This window comes from Sander lucioperca, chromosome 13, assembly GCF_008315115.2.
Source record: "Sander lucioperca isolate FBNREF2018 chromosome 13, SLUC_FBN_1.2, whole genome shotgun sequence".
In the NCBI taxonomy this organism is placed as follows: Eukaryota; Metazoa; Chordata; class Actinopteri; order Perciformes; family Percidae; genus Sander; species Sander lucioperca.
The window spans coordinates 24,948,695-24,964,890 of NC_050185.1; the positions used below are offsets into that span (position 1 = coordinate 24,948,695).

Below are 16,196 nucleotides of genomic sequence, written 5' to 3' on the forward strand. Positions count from 1 at the left end.
GGTTGCCGTAGAGCCGATAGTAAAGCTTTCAGGGGAGCTGCTAGTAGGCGAACTGGACTGTTGTCTTCCAGCTTGAAGGCTGGCAGCTTTGGCCTCCTCAGTCTTTTTAACAGACATGGCAAAATATTGAAGCAAAGTCATATGAGTTTCTGGCTCTCCTCCAGGTAGAGAGACAGGACTGGGCGAAGCGGGCAAAGGAGCAAGCGGGGTCAAAAACAGAGACCCTGTAGCCATGATTCTAGCAGGCAGAGAAGCAGGCAGGCTAGTCGGTGCTAGCTGGCTCGGAATCTGATGAGGCGCAGGTACTTGAGTGAGTGAAGCCTTTGTGGAGCTAACTGGCTTGGGTGAACACAATTCTTCAGTAAGCGGAGGAGCTGGAGCAAAAATGAAGCTGCTAATCCAGTTTGGAACAGAGTCCTTTTTCCAAAACTTTCACACGTACTGCTGCCAAAATTGCCTCCTTCAAGCAATTACTGCTAGCTTCCTTCCACCCGGCTTTGAGCTCCACCAGGTCACACATAAGGTCACACAGTTCATCAGAAATCTCTGCTGGGTCCATTTTTTTGGTCGGGTCATTCTGTCATGGCTACAGAGAATAAGTTGGACCCAAATGCAGAGACTGGCAGGTAGTGTAGGTTTGTAAGTAGATTTAATAATAAATCACAGTTCATACCAAACAAAGTGTCCTGAAACAGCAGGCAGAGTACGAGCAGAACAGGCGGAATCCAAAACTGGAACAGTCAAAATAACAGGAACACCCAGACAAAAAGGGGTAGAACAAACAAACTCCAACACGGAAAACCATCCACAGAAAATACAATGACCTGACACAAGACAAGGGGAACACAAAGACTAAATACAAGAGGTAATGAGGACTAACAAGGGACAGGTGATACAACAGGTGGAACAAATCAGGGTGGGGCAGAACAATCAACAAAGGCAGGGGAAAAAAAAGACAGGAAGTAAATTAGACAAGACAAGGCAGACAAGACAGATTACAAAATAAAACAGGAAACAAAAAATAAAACAAGACAAGACCGAAAATCACACAAACAGAAGGAAACAAGACATGACAGAAAACCAGGCTACAAAAATTGACAGACACAACAACAAAACCATAACACATTCAGTGCTTTCTCATGAATTAATTCGTATGATATCGTATGAAATTACAGCGACTGCCAGCCGGTCACATGACAGTTACAGTTTAGCCGAGAAAATGTGAGTGTGTTTGTGTTTCTGTCTGTGTGTGTGTGTGTGTGTGTGTGTGTGTGTGTGTGTGTGTGTGTGTGTCTCTGTCTGTCTGTCTGTCTGTCTGTCTGTCTGTGTGTGTGTGTGTGTGTGTGTGTGTGTGTGTGAGAGAGAGCTGGGTACAGATCACCGCGTACATGTGTGTGTGTGTGTGTGTGTGTGTGTGTGTGTGTGTGTAGTATGGGCATTGCAACACACCCAGTATCTCTCTCGAACTGCTCCTCGTCCAGGAATGAAGCTAAACTTGATAACTCCTCCCAGAAACTGTACATAATGTTTATAGATCAGAGATTAAACTAGTCTCACTTCTCAGGAACACACACACACACACACACACACACACACACACACACACACAGACAGACACACACACACACACACACACACACACAGACAGACAGACAGACAGACAGACAGACACACACACACACACACATACACACACACACACACACACACACAGACCCGCACAGACACACACACACACACACACACACACACACACACACAGACAGACAGACAGACAGACAGACAGACAGACAGACAGACAGACAGACAGACACACACACACACACAGACACACACATCAGATCAAACAAATATACATTTTTATTGGAAAATGTAATATTTTAATCAAGCTCTACAGGTGTGTGTGTGTGTGTGTCTGAGTGTGTGTCTGTGTCTGTGCGCGTGTGTATCTGTGCGTTTGTGTGTGTGTGTGTGTGCGTCTGTCTTGTCTGTCTATGTGTGTGTGTGTGTGTGTGTGTGTGTGTGTGTGTGTGTGTGTGTGTGTGTGTCTATGTGTGTCTGTGTGTGTGTGTGTGTGTGTTTGTGTAGTATGGGCAGGAATGAAGCTAAACTTGATAACTCCTCCCAGAAACTGTACATGCTGTTTTTAGATCAGAGATTAAACTTCACTTCTCAGGAAGTGAGACTCAGACAGTCGTTGTCACTGAGAGAGAGGTGAAATGGCGCAGAAAGGAGTTCAGCTGGACCGGGAAGCCTTCTCTTGTTCCATCTGTCTGGATCTACTGAAGGATCCGGTGACTACTCCCTGTGGACACAACTACTGCATGAACTGTATTAAAAGCCACTGGGATGTAGAGGATTGTAAGAACAGCTACAGCTGTCCTCAGTGCAGGAAGAGGTTCACATCGAGGCCTGACCTGCTGAAAAACACCTTGTTAGCAGATTTAGTGGAGGAGCTGAAGAAGACTAGACTCCAAGCTGCTCCTGCTGATCACTGCTATGCTGGAGCTGAAGATGTGGCCTGTGATGTCTGCACCGGGAGAAAACTCAAAGCACACAAGTCCTGTCTGCAATGTCTGGCTTCTTTCTGTGAGAAACACCTTCAGCTTCATTATGAATCAGAGACATTCAAGAAACACAAGCTGGTGGAGCCGTCCAAGAAGCTCCAGGAGAACGTCTGCTCTCGTCATGATGAGGTGATGAAGATTTTCTGTGGTACTGATCAGCAGCTTATCTGTTATCTCTGCTTAATGGATCAACATAAAGGCCACGACACAGTCTCAGCTGCAGCAGAGAGAGCTGAGAGGCAGAGAGAGCTCGAGGGGAGTCGACAAAACATCCAGCAGAGAATCCAGGACAGAGAGAAAGATGTGAAGCTGCTTCAACAGCAGGCGGAGGCCATCAATGTCTCTGCTGATAAAGCAGTGGAGGACAGCGAGAAGATCTTCACTGAGCTGATCCGTCTCCTGGAGAAAAGAAGCTCTGATGTGAAGCAGCAGGTCAGATCCCAGCAGAAAAGAGAAGTGAGTCGAGTCAAAGAGCTTCAGGAGAAGCTGGAGCAGGAGATCACTGAGCTGAAGAGGAAAGACGCTGAGCTGAAGAAGCTCTCACACACAGAGGATCACAGCCAGTTTCTACACAACTACCCCTCACTGTCACCACTCAGCCAATCAACATCCAGCATCCATATCCGTCCTCTGTACTACTTTGAGGACGTGACAGCGGCCATGTCAGAAGTCAGAGATAAACTACAGGACGTCCTGAGAGAGAAGTGGACAAAGGTCTCACTGACAGGGACTGAAGTTGACGTTTTACTGCCACAACCAGAGCCCAAGACCAGAGCTGGATTCTTAAAATATTCACATGAAATCACACTGGATCCAAACACAGCACACACACGGCTGTTATTATCTGAGGGGAACAGGAAAGCAACAGTAATGAGTAAACATCAGTCTTATTCTAGTCACCCAGACAGATTCACTGACTGGTATCAGGTCCTGAGTAGAGAGAGTCTGACTGGACGTTGTTACTGGGAGGTGGAGAGGAGAGGAGAAGTTTATGTAGCAGTCGCATACAAGAATATCAGCAGAGCAGGGGAGTCAGATGAATGTGGATTTGGACAAAATGACAAATCTTGGGCGTTATATTGTTACAACAACAGTTATATATTTTGTTCCAACAAAGTCCAAACTCCCGTCTCAGGTCCTGTGTCCTCCAGAGTAGGAGTGTACCTGGATCACAGTGCAGGTATTCTGTCCTTCTACAGCGTCTCTGAAACCATGACTCTCCTCCACAGAGTCCAGACCACATTCACTCAGCCCCTCTATGCTGGACTAATGCTTTGTTATTGTTATTCTGGAGAATCTGCTGAGTGTAAACTGAAATAGACAGAAGTCATTTAAGGGTTAAATTCTGTGTTTTAACTCTTCGACTTATTTAGTCTCCATGTTTGTTGCTGAGAGCTGATTGTTGTGACATTCTATTTTTTCAATGTTTTTCATGTGTTTGCACATTTTTGTTGCTTTCATCAACATTTTTTGTCACTTTTTTGACATTTATTTGCTTTTTTAAACGTTTTTGTGAATTAGTTTGACGTTTTGTTTTGCTTGTATTGACGTTTTAGAAGTGATGAGATGTTTTGTGTTTTTTGAGAAAACCATTCGGGGAGCCCCAGAAGCTCTCAATGTGCTCAGTAGAGATCTGTTATTTTACCTTTGATTGTTGAAACAGGACGATATGTTAACCCTCCTGTTGTCTTCGGGTCACATTTGACCCATTTTCAAAAGGTTTGTACGTCAGAAATTTGGGTTTCTTTCAACCAAATTGTCAAATAAATAACGTGGCTGGTTCCCTACGACGCTCTTCACAAGTTAAATAAATGATTCGTTCACTACTTTCATTGAATTTGGGTGTTTTATTAAATTTTATAGCATTTGAAAAAAGTGACAAAATTCTGGAAAAAGCTTCCAAAACGCAGCGAAAAACATCGATAAAAACATTGTAAAAAGTGACCAAAAAACTTGGAAAAAAACAACTAAAACACCAAACGTGACAAATGTCGACAAAGAACAACTAAAATTTTGACCCAGAAAAACAGAAAGTTGCATGGTCGACAGGAAGACAACACAAGGGTTAAAAAAGCTCTTTACCGAGATGATGTGTAGATATTAGCTGTTGTTTGTTATTCATGTATTTCTCCACGTTATGTATCTGCGGGACAGGAAGATGTCTGTTAAATAGCGGTGTCTTGTAATCCCATGTGAGACGGGCCAAATGTTTGGCGTGACCCAGAAATCAAATCAAACTCAAAGTGTATTTAGTTTCTCTTCCACTGCATGGCTCTGAAGAGAGAAAGCACCAGACCTCCTTTATCCTGCACACTGTGTTCTCTTTGTGGACATTTGTAATGAAATCTAGATTTACATTTATTTGTTTGGCGGACCAAAATGTTGTTATCACAATCAATAAGTCATTCTTCTCTTTTACATAGCTGAGATTCTGGTTCTGATTCTTTCAGTGCGCTATCTACACTATATACTTAAAACTAAGTGTTTGAAGTGTGCAAGTAGGCGGTGTAGGACTAGGTGGAGGGACGTCCAGCTGGGAGGAGGTCTCGGGGAAGACCAGGACTAGGTGGAGGGACGTCCAGCTGGGAGGAGGCCTCGGGGAAGACCAGGACTAGGTGGAGGGACGTCCAGCTGGGAGGAGGCCTCGGGGAAGACCAGGACTAGGTGGAGGTACGTCCAGCTGGGAGGAGATCTCGGGGAAGACCAGGACTAGGTGGAGGGACGTCCAGCTGGGAGGAGGCCTCGGGGAAGACCAGGACTAGGTGGAGGGACGTCCAGCTGGGAGGAGATCTCGGGGAAGACCCAGGACTAGGTGGAGGGACGTCCAGCTGGGAGGAGATCTCGGGGAAGACCAGGACTAGGTGGAGGGACGTCCAGCTGGGAGGAGGCCTCGGGGAAGACCAGGACTAGGTGGAGGGACGTCCAGCTGGGAGGAGGTCTCGGGGAAGACCCAGGACTAGGTGGAGGGACGTTGACATATTTTTTGGTGTGTTTTTGTTATTCATTCTTATATTTTTAAATGTATTCTTTTATTTTGATTGTTCGAAATAAAGATTTAATTCATTCATTCCTTTACATTGTTTCATCATAATTCAAGAAGTCAGGGACGTTTTAACGTTCAGCCTCAAATCTCACATTCCCAAATACTATTTACAACCTGAGAGCTGAAACTCTTCTCTCCCATGTTGCCCATGAGACCTGAATGCAGCATCAATGTTACAGGGTGTGACTCCTGTGAACAAACTGACAGCGTGTGATATTACATCTATTTAAATGTCTCTTTACTGATGTTGTGTGAAGTTTGGACATGTCTTCCTGCAGTGAACATCCCAGCAGGTTAACAAGTGAAATGTGTAAACTGATGTAGGACACAAGAGGGTGCCTTCATCCTGCTAACCAGGGATGTAGTGGAGGTTAGAGCTCCTCAGCTCACTTTGTCTGCAGGTTTTAGTTAACAACATGTTTTCAGGCTGATAGAAACCTTTTATAATAAACATGCAGTGTGCATTGGACTGGTGGAGGTTTGTTACTGCTAGTCTGCTTGAATCTAGGCTGAGTACTTTCTTTAAATAGGCTTCTCTGCTTCACTGTTACTGTATCTGCTGTCTGAGGCAGGGACGTCATCAGGCTTATTTAAGGGGTGGGTGAAACTACCCCCCCCAATAATAATAAGAAAAATAATGATTAGATTCATCACTCACTACGTTGAATCAATCTTCGTTTGCCGTTCATCTGTTTGTGTCGTGGTGTAGTGTGTCTGATTTATTCCTATTTCACTGTAAACTGGTGGAAAAGGCAGAATGTTAGAGGGAGGCTATCAAGCGCCCGCATGCACGGTGACATTATGCGGATGAGCGACCTAGAGAGTGACTGAAGAGAGAGAGAGCGCCGATCGACATTAACCCAAAGCAGTGAATCGGAGAAATAAAACGTTTTTCGCTGGCTCAAGTCCCCGTAAGGACCAAAGTACGGAGTGTGGACTGGTAGCTGGAGAGATGCCAGCTCACCTCCTGGGCACTGCCAAGGTGTTCCCAAGGTGCCCTTGAGCAAGGCACCGCCCCCCCCCCCCCCCATGAGAGGGGGAAATGCCACAGCAGGGGGAAGGAGAGGGGGAAACACCAGAGCAGGGGGAATGAGAGGGAGAAATCCCAGAGCAGGGGGAATGAGAGGGGGAAAAGCCAGAGCAGAGGAACGCCAGAGCAGTGGGAATGAGAGGGAGAAAAGTCAGAGCAGGGGGAATGAGAGGGAGAAAAGTCAGAGCAGGGGGAATGAGAGAGGGAAACGCCAGAGCAGGGTGAATGAGACGGGGAGACACCAGAGCAGGGGGAATGAGAGGGGGAAACACCAGAGCAGGGGAATGAGAGGGGGAAACGCCAGAGCAAGGGGAATGAGAGGGGGAAACACCAGAGCAGGGGGAATGAGAGAGGGAAACGCCAGAGCAGGGTGAATGAGACGGGGAGACACCAGAGCAGGGGGAATGAGAGGGGGAAATGCCAGAGCAGGGTGAATGAGAGGGGGAAACACCAGGTAAAAACAGCCCGTCCAGCCCGTTGTTTCGAGACCTGCTGGACCGCCACCAGGAAATCTATGGAATTGAGCTTTTGATTTCCACTATAGAGATCAAAAGCAGGATCTGCAATTCCCCGGGTACTTTTCTCTCTCTCTCTCTCCACCCCCGCCTACTTGCGTACGCTCAAAGAACAACAAGAACAACAGCATAGCTTAGCATAGGTAGCATGCAGCTAAAGACACAGGGGCTGTGTCTCATTCCGCATCCTTCTGTCAGTACACTGCTAACGTGCACTGACCACTTCCTGCTGTAGTCCCACTTTGGATGGTTAGTATTGTCCCAAAAGGAACACTTATGTTAAAACACTTACCGGAAATGACGAGAGGGATGACTGTGACTAACGCAACACATGGCAGCTGATTTGACGAACGCATCACGTGGGTCTGGCTGCTCGCGAATTTCCAAACAGACCATAATAGCGGCTGTTTCTGAAAACATTTTAAGCAAGAAATAGGCCGTGCAGTTGCTGAATCTGTCTGTTTTTTTTATCGTCAGATTTTGAGAGGTGGCAAGTCGACCCGACTGCTCCTCATTTGCATACAGTAGCCTGGATTCAACTTGCCGACGTACCTGGTCCCTCCCATTTCTGCTTCGTAGTCAAGATGGCGCCCGTTTAGTGCGAGGAGGGTCCATTGTTCCACACTGAACTTTTTGACCGTTTTTAGGGGGTCACTTTTTGCGTTATCTTCACTATATACTTAAAACTAAGTGTTTGAAGTGTGCAAGAAGGCAGTTTGAGACAGCCATTGTAACGTTAGCTTAGTGGTAGCCTACAGCTGATTTTTTGGCCACTGCCGGAGTCGGAGATGACGGAGAACAACAGAACTGGAAAATCCTCCTGCTTCCTTGAAGTCACTGTGTGGCAACATTTTGCCTTCCTCGAGAGTGAGTTATGGAAACAAACAATGAAGGTAAAGCATGTGGACTCCAACGGGACTCCATGGTGAATTTATGTGCATCTTGTTAAACTAATGATGCATTCAATTGTACTTCATACGCTCTGAGAAACTCCAACTGTTGTTGAAAAGTACTCCTCCGCCATCTAGTGGCACTTATTGTTGCATTGCCATTACTGTTGAAATAAAAATGTTTAAATTGAAAATTGAATTGAATCGTGACACCCCTATTGATGGTATTAGTTATCTTCTGTGTGTGTGTGTGTGTGTGTGTGTGTGTGTGTGAGCGTGTGAGACGTTACAGGAAAAACATGCCATTCTTGGCTGAAGTCACCTTGTATTTCAGTGTTATTATCAGTCTGTTCACATCAGTATCAACAGGTTTCAAATGTTTAACGTCAGACCTTTTCAATGGAATTCCATTGCTAGGCAACAACCTGGCCCCGTGTCAACTTCCTGTCAGTTGATGCCATTCAAATAGCCTGGATGCCAGCCGAACTTAGCCCCGCCCACAACATTTGAGAATTCGGGAATTCTGACTAGAATCTGAGTATGAAGATGTCAGGCTACCATTCACATACACACTGCAACAGGAAATCAACTTGGGTCCATTTAGAATGTTTATGTTTACATCTGTGAAAAGGTCTATGAACACAGCTTTCTGTTTCCATCATTCTGTCATGGCTACAGAGAATAAGTTGGACCCAAATGCAGAGACCGGCAGGTAGTGTAGGTTTGTAAGTAGATTTAATAATAAATCACAGTTCATACAAAACAAAGTGTCCTGAAACAGCAGGCAGAGTACGAGCAGAACAGGCGGAATCCAAAACTGGAACAGTCAAAATAACAGGAACACCCAGACAAAAAGGGGTATAACAAACAAACTCCAACACGGAAAACCATCCACAGAAAATACAATGACCTGACACAAGACAAAGGGAACACAAAGACTAAATACAAGAAGTAATGAGGACTAACAAGGGACAGGTGATACAACAGGTGGAACAAATCAGGGTGGGGCAGAACAATCAAAAAAGGCAGGAAACAAACAAAGACCGTAGATCGCACCGTTGTGTCGAAAAGAGAGCTGAGCCAGAAGGCAAAGCTCTCAATCTACCGGTCAGTTTTCGTTCCTACCCTCACCTATGGTCATGAAGGCTGGGTCATGACCGAAAGAACGAGATCCAGGGTACAAGCGGCCGAAATGGGTTTCCTCAGGAGGGTGGCTGGCGTCTCCCTTAGAGATAGGGTGAGAAGCTCAGTCATCCGTGAGGAGCTCGGAGTAGAGCCGCAGCTCCTTCGCGTCGAAAGGAGCCAGTTGAGGTGGTTCGGGCATCTGGTAAGGATGCCCCCTGGGCGCCTCCCTAGGGAGGTGTTCCAGGCACGTCCAGCTAGGAGGAGACAAGGCAGACAAGACAGATTACAAAATAAAACAGGAAACAGAAAATTAAACAAGACAAGACCGAAAATCACACAAACCGAAGGAAACAAGACATGACAGAAAACCAGGCTACAAAAATTGACAGACACAACACCAACAGGGAACTGGGGACAGAGGGCTCTGGGGCACCGGGAACAGAGAGCACTGGGGCACTCAGGACAGGGAACAGAGAGTGGCCACTCGGGACAGGGAACATGGATGCCTCGGTAACAGGGGACAGAGTGGCCTCGGCAACAAGGTGCTGCGGCCAGCAGCGAAGGCAGAACCCTTTGGGCGGCCAAACAGGCCATCGAGGACCTTCAGGAGGTCGAGCAGGACGGCGAAGATCCTCAGGCGGCCGAACAGGTCGACGAAGGTAGAGCCCCTCAGGCGGCCAAGCAGGACGGCGAGGACTCCGAGGCGGCCGTCGGCGAAGGCGAAATCCCTCTGGCGGCCGTCGACGAAGGTAAAACCCCTCTGGAGGGCAGCGGCGAAGGCAGAATCCCTCTGGAGACCGGCGGCGGAGACAATATCTCTCTGGAGGTAGTCTGTGAAGGCGACTCCCTTCTGAAAGCCGACGGCGAAGGCGAATCCCCTCAGGAGGCTGTCCGCGAAGGGGAAACCCCTCTGGCAGGCTCAGCAGATGAAGGGGCAGCTGGGCTGGAGACAGGCGACGGGTCAGCTGGGCTGGAGACAGACGACGAGTCAGCTGGGCTGGAGACAGGCAACGAGTCAGCTGGGCTGGAGACAGGTGATGGGTCAGCTGAGCCAGTGTCTGCCAACAAGGTAACAGGATCAGTAACAGGTAACAAGGCAACAGGGTCAGTAGTCAGCAAATCCGCCGACAGGGTAACTGGAGCAGGAGTCGGCTGGACCGCCGACAAAACACGGGGGGCAGGAGTCAGCCGGACTGCAGACAAAACACGGGGGGCAGGAGTCAGTCGGATCGACAACAAAGGCAAAGTCTCTGGGATGCCGGAGACGGGTGAAGTCTCAGGGGTACCAGGGAAGGGCATAGTCTCTGAGGTGTCGGACAACAGCACAGTCTCTGAGGTGTCGGACAATGGCACAGTCTCTAAGGTCGCGGTCAACGAAGACACTGGGATACAGGTCAGCTGAGGCTCTAGGTGAACGGTCAGCACTGACTCTAGGAGAACGGTCAGCGCAGACTCTGGGAGAACGGTCATTGAAGACTCTGGAAGAGTGGTCATCGAAGGCGCTGAGAGAGCGGTCAGCGTAGACTCTGGGAGATTAGTCGATGTAGACTCTGGGAGGTCAGTCGACGTAGACTCTGGGAGGTCAGTCGACGTAGACTCTGGGAGGTCAGTCGACGTAGACTCTGGGAGGTCAGTCAACGTAGACTCTGGACAACTGGAAGGCTCTTGAAGAGCTGTCATCGGAGACTCTGGACGGCTGGACATCAGCTGAGACTCTGGAAGGCTGTACGTCAGCGGAGGTTCTGGAAAGCTGCACGTCAGCCCAGGGTCAGGAGAGCTGCACGTCAGCTCGGGAACAGAAGGGTTGCACGTCAGCTCGGGAACAGAAGGGTTGCACGTCAGCTCAGGCTCAGGAACACAGGTCAGCTCAGGCTCAGGAACACAGGTCAGCTCAGGCTCAAGAACACAGGTCAGCTCAGGCTCAGGAACACAGGTCAGCTCAGGCTCTGGCTCGCTGGACAGCACAGGCTCGAGGCCACTGGACAGCGAGGACTCTGGGCTGAAGAGAGGGTGAAGCAGGGTATGGCGTCGGGAGCCATGTTGTCTTCTACCCCGTCTCCGGCCTCCACAGTTCCCAGGGAATATGGCTAGGCGAGTTCCCTCAAAGGATTGCTTGCAGTTGAGGGTGCCCGCAGAGTGGGTTGCCGTAGAGCCGATAGTAAAGCTTTCAGGGGAGCTGCTAGTAGGCGAACTGGACTGTTGTCTTCCAGCTTGAAGGCTGGCAGCTTTGGCCTCCTCAGTCTTTTTAACAGACATGGCAAAATATTGAAGCAAAGTCATATGAGTTTCTAGCTCTCCTCCAGGTAGAGAGACAGGACTGGGCGAAGCGGGCAAAGGAGCAAGCGGGGTCAAAAACAGAGACCCTGTAGCCATGATTCTAGCAGGCTGGCTAGTCGGTGCTATCTGGCTCGGAATCTGATGAGGCGCAGGTACTTGAGTGAGTGAAGCCTTTGTGGAGCTAACTGGCTTGGGTGAACACAATTCTTCAGTAAGCGGAGGAGCTGGAGCAAAAATGAAGCTGCTAATCCAGTTTGGAACAGAGTCCTTTAACCAAGATTTTTCCAAAACTTTCACACGTACTGCTGCCAAAATTGCCTCCTTCAAGCAATTACTGCTAGCTTCCTTCCACCCGGCTTTGAGCTCCACCAGGTCACACATAAGGTCACACAGTTCATCAGAAATCTCTGCTGGGTCCATTTTTTTGGTCGGGTCATTCTGTCATGGCTAGAGAGAATAAGTTGGACCCAAATGCAGAGACTGGCAGGTAGTATAGGTTTGTAAGTAGATTTAATAATAAATCACAGTTCATACCAAACAAAGTGTCCTGAAACAGCAGGCAGAGTACGAGCAGAACAGGCGGAATCCAAAACTGGAACAGTCAAAATAACAGGAACACCCAGACAAAAAGGGGTAGAACAAACAAACTCCAACACGGAAAACCATCCACAGAAAATACAATGACCTGACACAAGACAAGGGGAACACAAAGACTAAATACAGGTAATGAGGACTAACAAGGGACAGGTGATACAACAGGTGGAACAAATCAGGGTGGGGCAGAACAATCAACAAAGGCAGGGAAAAAAAAAGACAGGAAGTAAATTAGACAAGACAAGGCAGACAAGACAGATTACAAAATAAAACAGGAAACAAAAAATAAAACAAGACAAGACCGAAAATCACACAAACAGAAGGAAACAAGACATGACAGAAAACCAGGCTACAAAAATTGACAGACACAACAACAAAACCATAACACATTCAGTGCTTTCTCATGAATTAATTCGTATGATATCGTATGAAATTACAGCGACTGCCAGCGGGTCACATGACAGTTACAGTTTAGCCGAGAAAATGTGAGTGTGTTTGTGTTTGTGTGTGTGTGTGTGTGTGTGTGTGTGTGTGTGTGTGTGTGTGTGTGTGTGTGTGTGTGTGAGAGAGAGCTGGGTACAGATCACCGCGTACAGGTGTGTGTGTGTGTGTGTGTGTGTGTGTGTGTGTGTGTGTGTGTGTGTGTGTGTGTGTCTGTCTGTGTGTTTGTGTGTGTGTGTGTGTGTGTGTGTGTGTGTGTGTGTGTGTGTGAGAATGTGTGTGTGTGTGTGTGTGTGTGTGTGTGTGTGTGTGTGTGTGTGTGTGTGTGTGTGTGTGTGTGTGTGTGTGTGTGTGTGTGTGTGTGTGTGTGTGTGTGTGTGTGTGTGTGTGTGTGTGTGTGTGTGTGTGTGTGTGTGTGTAGTATGGGCATTGCAACACACCCAGTATCTCTCTCAAACTGCTCCTCGTCCAAGAATGAAGCTAAACTTGATAACTCCTCCCAAAAACTGTACATGCTGTTTTTAGATCAGAGATTAAACTTTCAGTTTACTCTCTCAGGAAGTGAGACTCAGACAGTCACTGAGCGAGAGGTGAAATGGCGCAGAAAGGAGTTCAGCTGTACCGGGAAGCCTTCTCTTGTTCCATCTGTCTGGATCTACTGAAGGATCCGGTGACTACTCCCTGTGGACACCAATAATAATAAGAAAAATAATGATTAGATTCATCACTCACTACGTTGAATCAATCTTCCTTCACCGTTCATCTGTTTGTGTCGTGGTGTAGTGTGTCTGATTTATTTCTATTTCACTGTAAACTGGTGGAAAAGGCAGAATGTTAGAGGGAGGCTAACGAGCGCCCGTATGCACGGTGACATTATGCGGATGAGCGACGTAGAGAGTGACTGAAGAGAGAGAGAGCGCCGATTGACATTAACCCAAAGCAGTGAATCGGAGAAATAAAACGTTGTTCGCTGGTTCAAGTCCCCGTAAGGACCAAAGTACGGAGTGTGGACTGGTAGCTGGAGAGATGATATTTTAAAAACTATAACACTACATCTATAAACATTTATTTAGATGTCATCATAGTATACATTTCTTTATTTTAATAATATTATTTTGGTCTTATTACCAGTGAAATATTACAGTATGCTGTAGAACAGAACACGATATGATTCGAGCTGGACGCATGCAAAGCCGATTTTCCACAATGCAATGCGGGCATTCATTTCAGAGAATCAGACAGCGATCAGCGGATCTTTAACACCAGTATGGCTTCAATGTACGTATATATAATCAGTAGTTTGGTCACCAGCAACAAACGTTGCTCAGCTTTGTTCTAGTAAGTTATGCACCATAATAACGTTTTAAAAAAATCAGCGGAATACTCCGGAAGTGACGTGGTCCGCTCGGCGGAGACGAAGATAAAAAATACATAATATTCGCAATATTGACGTTTTTGTCTAACGTATTTGAGGATGTAAACAATGAAGATATTAATAATAATAAAATACAGTTTCATGTATTTGTCTCATGTATTGTGACAACAAATCAAATCAGCTGAAGACTCCGGAAGTGACGTAGTAATTACCGATAATATACCAATAATGAAAAAATAGTATTTTATGCTTATGTTTGACTTATTTGCATTTGTTTTGACTTGTTCTGTTGTTAAAAACAAAAAATAAACTTCTTACAAAGAGAAGCATTTTTATATTTTATTTTTTTCATCCATCATTATTTAAAACGCAATTTTCTAATTTTGTGGTTGATGAATGTTAATAACAAAGACTAAATGGGAAAAAAACATGAGCATATGTGTGTGTGGGACTTAGTTTGATTTAACATCACACTGCATTATTAGTTGTTTTAAATAAATGACTTTTTTTTTTGTTTAATTTTTTATTAGCACCATTTATCATTCAGACATACAGAACAGATTCCACAATATGAACCTGGTAATATTGGATGGTGCACAGAACAGAGAAACACAAAATCAGCAAATAACTGACTTTTGAAATATCAATTTATGGTAGGCCTAACATATTAATTATTGTATTCAGAAGATGATCCTCATATCAATCACCATCAATCAGCTTGTAGCCATATAGCCTTCAAAATTAAGAAGGGACTAGTTCACAGAGATGTAGCTTTGTTTGGGTATGTGTACATATACAACATGTGTTTTGGCGTTTTTTTTTCACAAACTTAGGAGTTGGTTCTGATATTGTGACATGGGTCAGAGGGTATCAGAGATCATAAATGATGAACCAATCAATCAGCTCTGCTCCTATAGGCATCTTGGTGTTCATATGGACAACACCTGGCTGGAAGGCCCGTGTTCAAAGTGTGTGTTATCATTTAGAGCAGACACTCACTGTCAATCAGATGGTTTATGTTATACAAAGCTGCATTACAGAGCATATTCATATGTCAGAAAGCATGACAATATCTAAAAACATCTCATTTAAAGTTTGGTTGTCAGGTGACTGTCATGAAGGTTGTGTAGAGGAATAGAAACCAGTCTCTCCAGGCAAGCACCTAATATGGTCTGATCTTTATTCTCCATGCCAAGTAGCTCTTTTCCTCTGCTGGCACCCCAGTGTAAACTAAATATTTCTAAACTATAGGCCTAATTTGGACACACCTCAATTAAAACTTTAAATAATGTTGCTTAAGGCTGGTTGTGGAATAGCTTAACACATAAGGACCATCTGTTATAGAAGGTACTACACACACAGGACCAGCTGTTATAGAAGGTACTACACACATAGGACCAGCTGTTATAGAAGGTACTACACACATAGGACCAGCTGTTATAGAAGGTACTACACACATAGGACCAGCTGTTATAGAAGGTACTACACACATAGGACCAGCTGTTATAGAAGGTACTACACACATAGGACCAGCTGTTATAGAAGGTACTACACACACAGGACCAGCTGTTATAGAAGGTACTACACACATAGGACCAGCTGTTATAGAAAGCTCTGGACCTCAGCTGTCATGTAGATATGGACTCCATGGCCATGGAGCGTGGGCCTCCAAACGCACCACCTGCTCCTGTTGTGCCCCTTCCTCCTCCCCCCACTCCATCTCCGTCCATCCGATCCACCAGAAGCGCATTGCCACGCCCGGACCAGATCCCGCAGGAGTGTCCAATCCCGCCGTAGTTCAACATCACGTCTCCTTAAGTCCTCTAATATTTCCTCATTTATGTCATCAACACATCCATGATTCATGGAAATGTTGAGTAAAACACAAGAAGCCACAAACAATGCTGCAACCTTTTGAGGACTGTACTGTAAAGTGCCTCCTGACCTATGCAAACACCTGAAGCGCATTTTCAGTAATATTTTTCCTTGTATTCATGTATGGTTTGCAAAAATGGGAACTGCTGCGTCCGTGTAGATGAGAGAAGCAAAGTGTGTGCGCGTTGTGCACATGCTACATTACGGCCAAGCATGCGCCCCTAAAATAGCATCTGAATAACGCGCCACTGACTTTAGACTAGCACAACTGACTGTAGACTAGCACCACTGACTTTAGACTAGCACCACTGACTGTAGACTAGCACCACTGACTGTAGACTAGCACCACTGACTTTAGACTAGCACCACTGACTGTAGACTAGCACCACTGACTGTAGACTAGGGCCACTGACTTTAGACTAGCACCACTGACTGTAGACTAGCCACTGACTTTAGACTAGGGC

At 46.2% G+C, this 16,196-nt stretch overlaps 3 protein-coding genes across 9 annotated transcripts in view; 2 read left to right on the forward strand and 1 right to left on the reverse strand.

Annotated features, from left to right (window-relative positions):
* The window catches only part of LOC116062750 (complement C1q-like protein 4), a 222,943-nt gene that overhangs the window by 47,583 nt on the left and 159,164 nt on the right, over nt 1-16,196 (forward strand). The window lies entirely within an intron of this gene.
* The window catches only part of LOC116055009 (E3 ubiquitin/ISG15 ligase TRIM25-like), a 247,759-nt gene that overhangs the window by 37,025 nt on the left and 194,538 nt on the right, over nt 1-16,196 (reverse strand). The gene's annotated exons all lie outside the window — the stretch shown is intronic.
* On the forward strand, nt 2,185-4,243 carry LOC116055005 (tripartite motif-containing protein 16-like). The gene has a single exon (XM_035990817.1). The coding sequence runs from the start codon at nt 2,220-2,222 to the stop codon at nt 3,885-3,887; it is 1,668 nt and encodes a 555-aa protein (XP_035846710.1). The 5' UTR covers nt 2,185-2,219; the 3' UTR covers nt 3,888-4,243.